This window comes from Penicillium samsonianum, assembly GCF_028829775.1.
Source record: "Penicillium samsonianum strain IBT 33392 chromosome Unknown utg000003l_segment0_segment0, whole genome shotgun sequence".
In the NCBI taxonomy this organism is placed as follows: Eukaryota; Fungi; Ascomycota; class Eurotiomycetes; order Eurotiales; family Aspergillaceae; genus Penicillium; species Penicillium samsonianum.
In genome coordinates this window covers 4,363,781-4,378,710 of record NW_026643261.1, presented here as the reverse complement: position 1 = coordinate 4,378,710, position 14,930 = coordinate 4,363,781, and the positions used below count along the sequence as shown (strand labels likewise).

The 14,930-nt window shown below is 49.2% G+C and overlaps 4 protein-coding genes across 4 annotated transcripts; all 4 read right to left on the bottom strand.

Moving 5' to 3' along the window:
* Window positions 1–310: 310 nt before the first annotated feature.
* Window positions 311–1,800, bottom strand: N7471_005270 (uncharacterized protein; the record flags this gene model as incomplete). The annotated part of the gene is made up of 4 exons (XM_057277989.1): window positions 311–740; window positions 797–1,213; window positions 1,306–1,472; window positions 1,543–1,800. 4 exons carry the CDS (start codon window positions 1,798–1,800, stop codon window positions 311–313), a joined length of 1,272 nt encoding a protein of 423 aa, XP_057137599.1.
* A 3,100-nt stretch (window positions 1,801–4,900) lies between these two features.
* N7471_005269 (uncharacterized protein) lies at window positions 4,901–6,737 on the bottom strand. The gene is made up of 4 exons (XM_057277988.1): window positions 6,491–6,737; window positions 6,254–6,269; window positions 5,822–6,087; window positions 4,901–5,773 (listed from the first exon to the last, which is right to left on the bottom strand). The coding sequence occupies exons 1-4, from the start codon at window positions 6,542–6,544 to the stop codon at window positions 5,276–5,278; spliced, it is 834 nt and encodes a 277-aa protein (XP_057137598.1). The 5' UTR covers window positions 6,545–6,737; the 3' UTR covers window positions 4,901–5,275.
* Window positions 6,738–7,313: 576 nt separating this feature from the next.
* Window positions 7,314–9,742, bottom strand: N7471_005268 (anoctamin family protein; the record flags this gene model as incomplete). The annotated part of the gene is made up of 5 exons (XM_057277987.1): window positions 7,314–8,570; window positions 8,617–9,048; window positions 9,100–9,388; window positions 9,455–9,608; window positions 9,664–9,742. The coding sequence occupies 5 exons, from the start codon at window positions 9,740–9,742 to the stop codon at window positions 7,314–7,316; spliced, it is 2,211 nt and encodes a 736-aa protein (XP_057137597.1).
* A 409-nt stretch (window positions 9,743–10,151) lies between these two features.
* On the bottom strand, window positions 10,152–14,789 carry N7471_005267 (putative vesicle-mediated transport protein (Imh1); the record flags this gene model as incomplete). Its single annotated transcript, XM_057277986.1, is given in 5 exon segments — window positions 10,152–10,640; window positions 11,217–13,030; window positions 13,041–14,147; window positions 14,201–14,636; window positions 14,692–14,789. The coding sequence occupies 5 exon segments, from the start codon at window positions 14,698–14,700 to the stop codon at window positions 10,152–10,154; spliced, it is 3,855 nt and encodes a 1,284-aa protein (XP_057137596.1). The 5' UTR covers window positions 14,701–14,789.
* Window positions 14,790–14,930: the final 141 nt, after the last annotated feature.

Sequence of the window (14,930 nt, the reverse complement as noted above, 5' to 3'; positions counted from 1 at the left end):
GTATATGGTATTGGCAGGTCAAGGTTGTTCAATAATCTTAATCAGCCACCATACAAACCGATCCACAAATAGATGAAAACAACAACTTTTCCCAATGAATGATTGCTACCGGACCTCTACTAGACTAAACGGGTTTCAAGGAATAAAATGATATAAGGACTATATCACCTGCGGCTAATGCTATTGCATTTTCGCTCTCTATCACATCAGGGATTTGTTTCCCAATATATGCTGCTGCATATAGATGCATGGACACCCTGTCTGTCTCATTACATAGATCCTCGGGATCATGTGTAAGTGAACAACTTTACTAGAAGTGACCCGACTTTGCCTTTGCCTGTGAGAAAGGGCATGTAGCTACACCTCTCGCTTTGATTACCTCAATATCGGATCTCATCTCCTCTGCTCCATGCTCCTTCTGCGGGTCCGGCCCGATCGTCATCAAGTCGTATCCTCCTGGCTGATAGCGGTCTCCTCGCGACCCGGGCACCTTTCCTCCCAGTGCTCTAACCAGCAACGCGCCAAGTCCCCATTTTGACCAGAAGGTCGGTTGGACGTACCAAGGCTGCAGGGTTTTTCTTTGAAAGTTATATAGACGCGTCTCTTGGTTTGGCATGTCCTGCACTAGTTTAACGGCACTAGATGAAGACCGTGGAAGTGCAAGATATCGGAGGTATACTTTTCGTGCTTCTCGGATGAGGCGAAGTAGGAACCAGAGGATTGGGCCCGGGGACTCGAGACTGTAGATATTAGTATAGGAAGTGACTTCCGCACTTGAATAAGAGGTAAAACTTACCAAAGACTCGTTCTCATGACATCGTCCAAGTCATTACCCAGCATCTTTCGTACGTTTGTTCTTATGAACCCAGGAAGCGATGACAGTGCCGAATCAACGTAGACTCGAACGTATTGATCGTTCGTCGCTGTGGGCTTTGCCACTTCTTCTTCATACTGAATTGTCCAGTTCACCAATTCAATCGCAAAGTGGAGGCCATTTTCCCATCCGTCGCCTTTTGAAGGAAGCTGGTCAAAGGGGATTCCCATGTCTTCTCCCAAGTTCTTGTGAAAGATACCGAGAGCGCATTTTTCAACGTCAGTAAGCTTGCGCCATTCTTCTCTTTCAACAACATTCAGGATCTCGGCAAGACCGTCACCCAAAGTATGGAGGAGATCATTATCCGTTATTTTGTTGGCTCGACGGTAACGAGCATGGCTAATGATACTCCGTGTCAGCGAACAGAACAATAGACTGTATTTTTCCCTCGAAATAAAGGCAATATGCGTTCAGGAGTGCATCCAACATACAGATAATTCATTCTGGCCACGGCTGATGTATAGCGATCAGAATCCCTAGGTTTGGACTGCACCTCTCGCAGGAGGATTTCCGTATCAACAGCACGCTTCCCCGAATTGCGCTTGTTGTTTTGACCCGTAACTGCGAATAGTTTGGACATGGTCGGGATACCTCCAGCCTAAAACAATACTTAATTTAGCGGCATTCTCCATGTTGCTGATTGAACCGGTCACAACTCCCTGTCGTACCTTCAATAGAGCAAGTTTGCGAGCTTTAGAAAAAGCATGTGGAAACTCGAGCTCTTGTAATTGGTTCAGGATAGCATGTGCTTCTTTTACCGTCATTTCTGACAAGTCTTTCTTTCCAGGTGCGAATGGGGCCTCAATCTTGGCCATGCGGCGGTACCGAAGAAGGCCAACAAATGCTATATAGCTGATGAAGGCAATAGCAATCGTCAACTGATGTTTGCTCCATAGTGTATAGACCAAACCAGTAGCGTTCAACATTCCGTCAACGGGAGGACACTTGAAGTGTTCGTTCTATGTCACAACACGATAAGCATTCGGCGTAAAATTAGGGTTTCCCATTTGCCAACTTACTGTCCGAGGCTTGTATCTGTGGGTGGGGCGAGGTTTATAAATTCTTTTGCTTTTGCGACTCTAGATGAAGAAATATCTTTGGGATTGTAGAGGATATTTAACATATCTTATGTGGCAAGGAAGAACAGTTCTGGATGCCGAGGCTGCTGGTTACAGTGGATCAATAACCCAACAAAAACTCTCGGTGAACTTCAGGAATGTGAGATATTACTTGGCTCCATATTGTTGGGCTCGCAATTCTCAAGACAACCATGCTTAGAAAGTTGAAAACTTCTGATGGGACCTCGGAGGTTGATCACAGTGATAATGTAATCAGATAGGGCTCTGCCCACCTGGACAGGTGAGCAAGGTAGGGGCCTACTTACATACCTACATACCCAAAATAAATGAACTAAGCACTTCATTTGCTATGCACTCTTGTCAAAGTAACTCATATGACGGATGCGACTAGTATATTGGACATCTTTTCTCCGATTTCTAAGTTTCTCGCCGATCTTCGGTTATTTAATCTTAATTTACCCCTGAACTTATTCATATATTTCATCTGATACTTGAGCATGATATAGTAATTGTCATTTTAAGATAAATTTCGCATCAAGGCTGAGCGAAAGACAGTTTCAACATCAGATCGTCGGAAACCCGGTGCTCGCCCTAAGATAGCCACCCCGCGAAGAAGTCCTATTATTCGTTTTTAGAAACAGACTTTAACATAATATCAGCGCGAAAGCTTACCTATCAAAAAAGATTCAAGATCGAGTACACAACATGATGGTCGTTGGGGTAGTGACGGAACTATGACATCTGTAAACCGTGAGTTCAAGTCTTTCTTGTAAATGAGATCAACTTACCAGTTTGGATATCTGAAAATGATATGCGTTGAGTGTCCAATAAACCGGATTCGAACTCGGATCGACCGGGGCTCGGTGTTAAATTATGCACGATGGGAAATGAACCAGGTCCGTCCAAGTCCACACCTTTCTCCCTAAGATATCCTTCCACATCGCGGCAATCAAACCACTGGCCACCGAACCCACAAAGCTCAAGGTTACTCTGAGCCTGATGGACAGAATTCGGGTCATCGGGAATCCCGGGCATGGGTAGAGTGCCGAGTATTCTTCGAGGGTGCCTCATCTTCGGGGGGTAGATGGGATTCCCTTTTTCATCTTTCGTCGCATAATGTGTTCCAGCTCCCCCGATACAATAAAATGGTAGTGCAGAAATCTCCAGGGAACTGCCTCGTTCAGAAGTAACCAGGTCCCTAAAGTAAGGGTACATCTTTGTCCTATCCCTGAAACAGGGCACGAGTCTGAATACTCGGAAGACTTCAAGTGGATCAGAGCGTGTATCACTAAATATTCGGAAGGCGTGCTCCAGACTGGATCGTTTGAGTCTTCGAGTGAAGGAACTTTCCAGGAATGAATATGAATCGGGAACATTGGCTCCACAAAATCGATCGATGATTTGCACAATGGGTTGGTCATGATCCAATCTTCTCTGTTCCTGTATGACAAGCGGGGATTGACAAAGGACCTTCTCCCCGGTTTTTTGACATGGGTTGACCTCGGTTTCCGGGGACGTATCAATGCATGTGGAGTTTGGCTCAGCAATAGCTTGTTGACCAGAAATAGTATCATTGGTGAAATGGTCATCACACTGGATGTTCTTGGGTGGTTTTGGAGCAGACTTCTTCAAAGTATCTCTCAATGGAATGCCATCGGCGCTAGTTTTCTGATCAAAGTCCTCGGACGCACAAGCCAGAAGACTTAGGATACTGTCAAAATCCCTGAGAAGTTCGGAATGAGTGCCTTGCAGGCTAGACTGAAGAGTGACTCTGTAGTCTGCAAGCGAATTTGCGATTTCTTTCATCTTATGTTCAAGGAAGGCCACTTGTTTGTGAGATTGTTGAAGACTTGCTTCTTTCTTCAGTCTATATGTTCTCTGAGCACGGCGGATTTGGCTTCGCCGATCCTAAGCGGGGAATTAGAATGTGTCTTCTCCACTGTTCCTTATTAATTCCATGGAGACTAAATACCTTGGACAGTATAGCTTCCCCGGGTGCATCGAGCCTGCGCCTACCCGCACTCCTTGGCGGATGCTTTTCATCCTTACCTGGCTTTGTTGCTGAGTCTGTCATCTTGATTCGTCCAACATAAGGGCGCACTAGATCAAGCCGAGGGAGGTGTTATCATTAGTTTTGAAAAGGCGTTTTGTGAGCAGACGTTAAGCAATGAAGTGAGCACATTCTCGATCCCTATACGTGAAAAGCCCAGGAGGCGAAGTGCTGATAATGTAATCCTCCTCGGTCCCCACAATATACTATGGTTGAGTAGTTGGGATGGATACACCAATTGGGTCAGAATGTTGGGCCGGTTCAATTAAATAGCTAATGTCTCTCCCTGATTGTTCAATATTCAAAAAAAAAAAATAAGAAAGAGAAAAAAGTGTCACGGCCATGACGGACAACGGAGATTCGCGGTCTTCCTTCCCCCCCCCCGCCCAAAGAGGTATTTCCGATGCGACCTGACATTTTGAATATAAAGGTGTCACTGGATCTCTAGTCTCTATGCGTAGAATTATTCACATCATTCCAGATATACTTAGTTACGCCAATATAAAATGTCCAAACTGCACAGTCGTAACTATCTGTATCATGCGTTTGATAAAGGCTCGGATCCTCTATCAGGCTATGTCACTTACAATGGATGTATGTAGACTAGTGATAGGTACATCTAGGTAGGTCTGAGCGCTTTGCCTCAAAGGACTGTCTCTGATCGCTTCATGTCAATGGATTAATTTCAACGAGGCCCGAAGATGCCGAGTGGTACTAGGTATTTTAAGGAGTACAACCCACCCAAACCCGATAGCAATGAGCAGCTCAAAAGAACAAGCCTGACTCTCTGCGACATCATAAATTCCTTACAAAAGCGGCGGCATAGGAACCCCACACCAGGCAGCAAAAGTATGCTGGGTAGGTATGGATATCCGCAGCTTATGATTGTCCGATTAAACAAGTAGACAGATACATAGATCGAATTGAATTATGAAACAAACGCGGGGGTAACAATAAACTCCTTCCATCAATCTGCCACAATGGAGGTAAGAAATCTCAAAACACCGCCGAATCGCGAATCCGAAATCAAGAGGATGGAATCACTCACTGCGCCACACACCATTACGCGAAGGGGGAACATGACATAACAGTAAAGGAAAAAGGCACAGGAGATCCAGCAGAACAGGCGAGATAAAATATGGCAAGTGTCGTCAAGCATAACGTAACACCAAAGCAGAATAAGGCATAAGCAAATAAAAGACACAGACGCGGGTATCGAAAGGTGATCGCAGAACGTAGGCAATCAAGATGGTGATGAAAATAGCATGGCGATTAGTTGACCATAGGGAGACCATGCGAAACCTCCTGCTTGTTCACACCATCATTTCCGTCCTGGTTATCATCCGTGCGCACCCGCTTATTCTGCTGGAAGCTGTTGTTGTTCAGGAAGGTCGCATCGTCAGGGTGCTTACGCATGCCAAGTGTTGCTGCAGCAATGCGGTTCAGAGAGTTCATATCATCAGAGACAGAACTGGGGTGCTGACCCTGAGGACCCGGAGCGGGCACCGAGCCCGAGGGGCTGGAGTTCTGAACTCCGGCAGAGGCAAGCGCCATCTCAGTGGTGCGGGGCTGGGTCAAATCGATGTTGGGCGGCAAATCAGGGACTTCACCCTGGGCTTCGAGAAGACGTGATTGCAAGTTGATGATGTATTCGCGCAGCTGGTAGTTCTCACCCACCAGGGACTTGACCTGCTCCTTGAGGGGGTCGATGTTCTTGACCTCTTCCTCGAGCTTGCGAATGTAGGTTTCCTTGCGCTGGCGGAATGCGCGCTGTTATGATCAGCGAAGTTCTCTGTTCACGATATCAAAAGGACATACCTGAGCAGCACGGTTCTGGGCAGCACGCTTGGAAGTGGATAGCTCACGCTTGCCATAGCTCTTGGAGCCGCCGTCAGATGGGGGAGAACCCTGGGGTTGGGTGGGGGTTTGGGGAGCACCGAGCATGGCACCTGAGATAGCAGGGTCAATGTTTGGCTGGTCTCGTGGGCTAGCATTGTTAGGCTGCAAATGCTGTTGCTGGCCCGGAGCACCCTGGGGGCGACCGCCCAGGTGGTGCTGAGCAGCTAAAAGCTGGTCATGGAGGACTATAAAATCATTGTTAGCAATGAGGAACAATCACGTGCGACGCGCATCCCTAATTTGTTCCAGGTGGGATGAGGTAGATCGGGGTACGGTAGGTCTCGGCCCCACGAATCCCTCAAAAGTAATGACAATCAAAGATCAAGAACGCTCTAAACTACAATCACGTACCCTGGTCCGCATGATCCTACAGTCAAATGTTAGTATGAACCATATCAAATAACAGAATGAAGGATCTAGGTGACGGGGCAAGACTGGAGGGAGATTCGACGCGTCGAAACGTCGAGCCCCGTTCCCGACACATCGGTAACGCGACATAATCGCGTTGATCCAAACATATCGAGGAAGTACTCAACGCGGGACCTCATATAGATCTGATGACAAACGAGTTCACGATGCTCTGCTTACCTGAGCAGAAGTCTGCATGCTTGGATGCGGCGCTGGCGCAAGTGCAGGCTGCATTGATTCACAGGAAAGGGGATTGGTGATAGAATTAGGTAGTGTCTTTGCACAGCACTCTTAGTTTCGACAAAAATTGAGAACAAAGCGAGCTTCGTTGCTGATCACAAAATACACTTGAAATGAGGTAAGCAGTTACAGATCCGATGCTGTAAGCAAGTTGATGGCGGGCCCTGGAGGAGGAGGAGGATTACTTAAGGATTCTGAGTCAGAAGATTTGGGGCCCCGGGGCGATCGTCGATTTATGTAAGGCGTTGGTAAGCGAAAGGGTCGCATCAGGCAGGCGGTGAGAGACGCCGGTGGCTCCTACCCCAGGGTTTATCTCTTACGCTTTTTATCACTAAACTGATTTTGATACAACATATACGGGCTGTGATTGGGTTTAACCAAAATCTCATGATGACTCGTCATCTCCCTCCAATCGTATGCTGTCGTCGTACCCATGAACACGTCCACGAGTAAGTTTATTGCTGACTGCTTCCCGCCCACATCCGGCCCTGGGACGGGTTTACTTGTTCCCGACAAAGTCTGCATGACATCATAATCACCGCTTATCTCGACATTTCTGCCTAAGGCACTAGAACTGGACAATTATTCCATTCAATTAGGGACAACCTAAAGCCGTAAATCGAACCAATATCGGTGATTACTGTATCTGTATATCGCGTACTAAGCTAAATTTATACAATCTCGTGATCTCGTATCCACCCCAAAACACAGTCAGCGTCTCACGTCCCTGGCCCACATCCTAACTCTGCACAACTCTGAAGCACTACTGTTGCTTCTTCGTGCCCCCGTTGGTAGGCTGTGCCTGTATAATCCCAGCTCCGATCTTGGCTGACTCCGTCCAGCCCCGCTGGTGCAGCCAGAAACGGGTTGCCGGGTCGGCGCCATGCAAGGATGCACGCCGCGCATCATCTTCAAGAGACGTGCGTGTGATATCAGTTGACTGGGCCATGGACGTAATATCGTCCTCATCCGCCTCCTCATCCGCCTCCGCATTGGTTGTGGACTCAAGATAGCGTTTGCGCATGAGGTAACGCTCAGCGCGCTCCTTGCGGGAATTGGGAGGCTCAATCCTGGCCATACCAGCCTGCACAGCGTACCGCACAATAAGATAGAGGTGTTCCGAAAAGAAGATTGTCAAAAGTAGAGCCCAGCCTTTAATATCTGTCGGCTCGCCATTGGGCCCGTGCTGTGTGTTGCCACTGAACATGTACAGCAGCGCAGCGCTAGTGATACTTCCGACCCAGGAGAGGAATCCCAGGCTATCGAGCCAGGGTCCAATCGTGTCAGTCCGCAATGGCACGGGTCTGCGGAACTCCATGCAGATCTTGAAGAAGTCTGATCGCAACTCAACCCAGTTGTTCACAAAGAACGAAAGGGGAACAAGCGGCCATGTTGGTGAGAAAAGTGCCAGGTATCCAAATTGAATACACATCTCACGTAGATCATCAGTCACATCATACTCGGAAAGCTCAACCTCGTTACGCACACGTGTGAGGAACTGCGCTTCCTCAGCCGGATCATCGAAGGACACGGCAGGTTTTTCGGGCGATTCTTTGTCGCCGTTTCGGTCCATCTTACCATTGCGCTCCTTGTTGTACTTTTTATATTTGCGGAGTGCATGCTGTTTGATATAGGGCACGATAGTCTCCATGGCGAGGCCAACAATCTGCGCTGTGACAGTGAAGTAAACAACCTGGTTTCGCAGGCGAGCTGGGTCGATCTGGAAATGCGATCGCTTTGAGGAGGCATCTTCCTTCGACACGAAAGGCCGAACTGTCAAGTGGAAGACATCGAGGTAAGGGACAATTCGGCTAGCAAATGGCACGTAGACAAAGGCTGTCAGGAAAATTGGCATATATGACGTGATGAAGTTGATAACAAAGACCTTCTGGGTCAATGCAACATCATACGCATCACTTGTCTCATGGTTCTCGTAGTCATTAAGCTTCGTTGCGATAGACGTCAAAATAGCGCTCATGGTTGGCACAAGCGCTGATACAAGGATGGTTGGGATGAAAATCTGAAGGGTAAGCTTTGGTAACAGGGAATGGGAAGGATAACCATACCAAATATGTTTTCAAGGGACCATTGTAGAGCTCCGAGATGAAGATCTCAATGGCAAAGCAAGTCGCAATGATAGCACCCAAAGCAATTGCCGCAAGCAATGCGAATGGGATTTGAAGTAGCTGCCGTTGCATGCGCTTAGTTGCCGGGAAGACACCGCGCATCTCACCGGTGCCCTCATCGCAGACCTCCTTTTCTGCCTTGAACTCTCGTCGTTTGGTCCTAACAGCTGAGACGTTCTTGGTCTGCCACCTGCAGCTCAACTCAGCCTCCTGGCGCTTCCAGTATTCCACAAAAATGATACACCAAAGACAATTGACAATAGTATAAATAATCGAATATCCACCGAGGAGGAACCAACAGGAGAATCCAAAAACAGCCGGGAAAATCAAAAATCGGAAATACGACTGCAGGAATGCGAAGTAAAATCCAACCTGCCATATACGTTAGCCTGGCCCACAAACAACAACCACTGCTGCACATACACTTTCTCCAAACTTGTTCCGGATCTGATCCAAGTCGTCATCAGAGAGGAAAGTCTTTGAGCTCCAGTCTCGCATCCACTTTTTATTTGTATCGACATCATGAAGGGGGAATATAGCAGTGACGTTCTTCCATTCGCCATGGTTTGGGGTGATAGCGGCACCGCCCTCTTCCTTGGGAAGTGTGATCATCTGGTTGATCACCCGCAGGCGCTCAGCCTCGGTCTGGGGCTCGGTTGAGTTGGAAGGTGTGAGCTCAGCATTGCGAATGCCATATAGCCAGTCGCGTACTCTAAAATACAAAGTCGAGATTAGCACATTGGTCCATAGAACGATATCCACATGCATTATCACTCACCGCGACCGATAGACCGCCTGTTTCAGCCGCTTTTCCGAAGCTTTCACAAAAACGAGCAAAGACGACTCATCGCCTTGTCGTACCTCGACCTGTAGACCGACTTGGGCCAGCGCTTGGAGCAATTTTTCTAGCTGTTCAATTGCCTGCGATCGGTCTGCAATTGTTAGAATGTGTCCCCCCGCCACATCCTAGAGCTCTCTTTCACTCACCTACATCTCCGAAGCTGTAACGGATAACATAGTCCACATGGAGATTAGACTCCTGGACATTATCTGGAATTGTGGCCATCACTGGGGTGTTGAAAGAAGAAAGAAAGTGAAACAGGCAAATCGAGGTGATCTGCGGGTCGATGCCGTCACCTGGCGCTAGAGGGCTTTGGGGCGAAGCTGCATTACGACACAACTTGGATGTTTTCTTTATATTCAATATTCAATCACATTAATGACGTGGGATTGAGATTCTTGTATTCAGATATATTTCATTTCCGTTTTTGAAAATATAATATTGAGCCATATGTAGCTGTGATCATAGATATTTGCTAAATGTACATGTATAGCCCACTTTCGCCCTCAACCTGTAATGAGCTCTACAAGGTAAATAAATCATCCTGAAACGATCGTGCCCAATGCCTTTTGTAGTATTATACAGGAACAATCCTCCCAGCCCTATCCCGCCCAACACCAACCCGTACATCGCTCTACACACCCTCCGCCAAACGAGTCAACGCATCCCCCTCAACCATCATCTTCATCCACTCGTCCATACCGCGCGCACCAACCTGCTCATAGAACCTAATGCTAGGCTCGTTCCATGTGAGCACGCTCCACTCCAACCGCCGACCCGACACCTCAAGCACCTGCTTAGCAAGGTACTTAAGCAACTTGAAGCCGTACCCGTGACCCCGCGCGCTGGGCTGCACATACAGATCCTCGAGGTAGATACCAGGGGCAGATCGCCAGGTTGAGTAGTTATAGAAGTACAGGGCCATGCCGACGGGGATCGGGTTTGGAGTGTCGGCGGTAGGTGGCGGGGTAATAAGAGCTGTGTAGACGGCGCCGCGCTTGGGCGGGGTATCGGGGAAGGAGAGGGTTGCTAGGAGGGATTCTTCGGTGGCTTCGACTTCATGGAGGGCATTTTCGTAGTCGGCTAGTTCGCAGATGAATTGGAGGATGAGAGGGACGTCTACCTGGTGTTAGTTGGGGTGTGTGTGTGCTACGCGCTCGGAAGCTTTGAGGTCAATGCACTTGCCTTCGGGGGTCGCGAGACGAATGGTGGGTTGGTCGGCCATAGTGTTTGAGAGAGGGCGAAGATAATCCATGACGAAGTCCAGACCTCAGAGGTCTTCTTTTTTTTCTCGGACTTTTGTACTTGCTAGTATATGCGCGCCTCTTTTTTCTTGGCTAAGCTTCGCGATGTGCCCCAGGATTTTACTATCCCGCATTAGGTAATATTACCCGATTTTTTTAGATGTTGGATTCAACTTCTCTTTCGATGCTTTCTTGACAGGCAAAAAGGATATCAGTGGGTTGGACAGTGTTTTTATGTTGATAGAGGAACATATTATTATCTCTACAGAATGATATTGTACAGAGCAAGGTACTGAGATATGCAATCCACGCCCATGGGTATAAACGCCAATTATTTGGACATGATGGCCGACATCCACTTTTGCTCATCGGTTCTATATTCGTTAGTGACCACTGTTAAAAAAGAAGGTTCAGTCGGAAACTCACCGATCGAAATGGAGCAGCATTCCCAGAACAGGAATCAGCTGCTTCTGATAGTTCTTGTCCCTCTGTTCCAAAAATTGGAGGAGGACATTTTTCAAGTACATGTAGTCAATGGATGCATTGCTGGGTGGACCAAGAGGAGTCTCGCTCCTACCAGGAGATACGACTGCCCGGCGAGAGCCTGAATCCAGAGATGACCGCGAGGATTGTCGACCTGACGGGGAGCCACGCAGGCGAACGTCCTCTCCCAGTGTCTTGTGGGATCTTCGAAGTTTCTCCAGTCGGCTGTTGGTCTCTTCCACTGAGCGACGAAGCTCTGCCTTGTCCTTTTCGAGGTCACGAACTTGCTTCTCACTTTCGTCGAGGGCATCGCGTAGACCAGCCATGGCCTGTCGAATCTCTGTCACTTCCTGTGATGACTTTTCGGATACTGACTCGAGCTCATCACGACGTCGACGCCAGTCCTTTTGCGACTGTTCAAGCTCCTCCTTGTCCTGCTCCGCCGTGCGCAGGGCGCGCTCAGCTTCACGGACCTTAGCCTTGAGCTCTTCCATCTCGCGAGCACGGCGTCGACCTTGGGTGCTGGCCTCATCTTCCGCACGGTCTCGCTCTTCAATAGCAGCCTCCATGCGTTCCTTGAAGTCTCGTACCTTGGACTCCGAACGACCCTCAATATCATTGAGCAGACGGCGCATGGTCTCGCCTTCGCGGGTTCGCTCGCTCAGCAGACGGTGAGCGTCAGCCAATTCTTCATCCAAGCTCTCGCATCGCTCACGGGCCTCCTTCATTTGCATTGCAACTTCTGTGGTCTGATCACGCATACTATTCATCAGGCTCTGGGCGCTGGTGTACTGGGCTGTCTTTAGCTGGATCTCATCTCGGAGGCTTCCGAGTTCTTTATTCAGCTGGGAAATCTGTTCATCCATCTCCCGCATCTTGGCGCGAGTACTCTTCAAACCGTCTTGGGCCTTGGAGAGGTCGCCAGTAGTCTTATCTCTGGCATTGATGGCATCTTGCTTCTTGCTCTCCGCAGAGCGCAGGTTAGATTGGGCAACAGTAAGGTTCTCCTCGGCCTTCAATCGGCTGTCGGTCTCCTGTCGGATCTTCTTATTGAGGGTACCAACTTCTGCGTCACGCTCAGATATCTTCGACTTGAAGGTCTTCAGCTCAGCACGCAGATCTTCATGCTTGCCCTCAAGGGCCTTCAACTCGGAGTTCTTGCTAGTGAGAGTTTCTTTTAGGGTCTTCAACTCCGAAGACTCAGCACGTAGGCTGCGCAGCTCGGGCTGAACCTTCTGAAGAGTTTCACGGAGGTCTGTAAGGTCTTTAAACCGAGTGGTAGCCAGCTGCTGAGCGGCGGAAAGATCAGTCTCCAAGGTAGCAGAGCGGACCTTGAGGTTATCGAATTCCTCTTTGAGTGAGCTGTGCACTTTCTCCGAGTCAGCTGAGGTCGAAGCGTTGCTAGTGCGGAGTTCGGCCAATTCCTTCTCGAGCTTGCTGATAGTTTCTTCAAGAGAACCCTTTTCTGCCGAAAGCTCCTTGATCTTGTCCTTGGCTGCCACATGCTCCTGGCCGATGTTGATAAGGTCATCGCGCAGGGACTCAATCTCCTCCTTCAAATTGTCCTCGCCTTTCAGCTTGGAGCTAAGACGGTCAATGGCAGCCTCCTTTTCGGACAATTGCTGGGTGAGGGATTCGATCTTTTGCTTGAGTTCATCCAGCTCTTTAGTAGCGGTGGCAGGCGCCTCTGGGGGTGATCGCTCTGCAGGAGCTGTATCAACCGGCTTAGAAGGTTCATCCGCTTTGCCACCCTTCTTCTTCTTCTTGTTCTTCTTCTTCCTCTCCACTGCCGCCACCACCGGTAGCTTGAGCAGGCTGTGTCTCTCCTTCGGTAGGGGCAGGAGCAGGAGCAGGAACAGTAGAGGTGGGCTCCTCCTTGACCGGCGCCAGGGTCTTAAGAACCTCATTGAAGTCGGCCAACTCTCCAGCGAAAACTTTCTCCCTGGCAGATACCCAGGACGTGTTCTCTTTCAAGTTCTCATCCACAAAGTCGAAAATGTCTTGTAGTTTGGCAGAATATTCGCACCTCTCGTTATTCTCAATCTTCAGTTCCAAAATTGTAGATTCGGTGTCCTTAAGCTGAGATCGAAGACCGTCAACTAAGCCCTGGAGCACAACTAGCTTCTTTTCGTCGGATTTCTTTTCCTCTTTTGTCCTCTCCAACTCAGCAGCGAGGTCCGTATCAGGCTCAGTTCTTTCGGAGGCCTGTTTCTGGAGCTTGTCGATTTCCTCGCTCTTCTCCTTGAGCTGCGACTTGAGCTTCTCAACCTCAGATGTGGTTGATTTGAGAGAGGATTCCGCAGTTGCTAGCTTCGCCTTCAGGTCATCGACATCGGCCTTCTTGGAGGTTTGAAGAGTCTCAATCTCAGCATCTAGATTGTCCTTGGTTTCGCGCAGCTCAACGAGCTCGCGGGTGGCTGTCTCCAAATTCTGCACCATGCCTTCAGTCGACTCGCGGGTGACAGACATATCGCGCTTGAGCTTCTCGACCTCGGTTTTAAGGTTCTCAACCTCTTCTTGCTTCTCCTTGAGTTCGCCTTCCAATCGGGGAACTTCATTATCAAACGAAAAGAACTCTTCACTGGCCTGCTCCCCAGTTCCGTCTGTCCCCTTGGTTGTCTCCGTCTGGGGTTTCTCCTTTTTCAGGCCAGTAACCTCATCCAACGCCTCCTTGGTAGCCTGCTGCGCTTCTTCGAACTTCTTTCTGAAGTCTTCTCTTTCTTCGGTGACGCGCTTCAACTCTTCCATGACCATGTCGCTTTTCAAGGTTGATTGGTTGAGGTATTCCGTGAAGGCTTTGGGTTCGCCAATCGAGGTGAGCGGGGTGTTCTCGCGCAAAGCAGCTTCGAAGGGTTCAATGGATAGGACGCGCGAGTGAGCGGTGCGGTAAGCCTTGAGCAATTCTAATATGCTCAGTTAGTTTTGCGCCCTACGGTCTGGTTAGGCAGTTGCATACCATGGTATCGGGACTCCAGCTTATCAAGTCGTCGGAGTTTCGCGCGAACATCAGGTGGAAGCACAGCCGGTGTCTCCTTAGCCTCTGTCTCCTCTCCCATCTCTTTCTCGGGCGTCTCCGCCGATTTTCCTTCAACCATCTCGCTCTCTCCCTCGTTAGAGGCGCTTACTTCCGACGCAGCCTCTGGTGCATCTGCTTGGGGAGTACCGGACCTGCTGGATTCATCGTCACCGATGGTGAATTCGGCCTCAAACTCCTTGGGGTCGGGCCCTCGAACGGGGGTGCCGGTATTGCGTCTCGGACGGGAGCGCCGACTCGGGGACTGGTTGCGTCCGGGCGGACGGCGAGCGGAGTTGGAGCGTTCGATGTTATCCTGGGCGGTTTTTTGACGTGCTTGTTCCTCTGCAATGCGAGAGTCGATGGCGTCGCGGAGGCGCTGTGACGAGTGTTATTTAGGATGCTGGGCGCATCATCAAAGGGCGAATAAGTACCTGAAACATTGCCGCGGATCTGAGAACCCAGACGACAATAGAATCTAGAAACGCAAGACCACTAGCAAAGGTGTTTACCAAAAACAAAAAGAATAGCAGTGGGCCGCAAAGGGAAGTGAGGGGGAGCATTGGTTTCCAGGGAAGCGTGGCCAAGGCGGAACTGCCATGTGGAAGGTCCAGATTCGGCTGTCTATGTACCTAGGTACACTCTTTCATATATGTTGAGAGACTTGATTTTC

Bases quoted from the DNA above. Each gene is read 5' to 3' on its own strand.
- N7471_005269 (XM_057277988.1), bottom strand. From the start codon at position 6,544: ATGCAGCCTGCACTTGCGCCAGCGCCGCATCCAAGCATGCAGACTTCT. The intron at 5,774-5,821 runs GTATGTCCTTTT...TGATCATAACAG, and splicing joins CCCAGAACCGTGCTGCTCAG to CGCGCATTCCGCCAGCGCAA.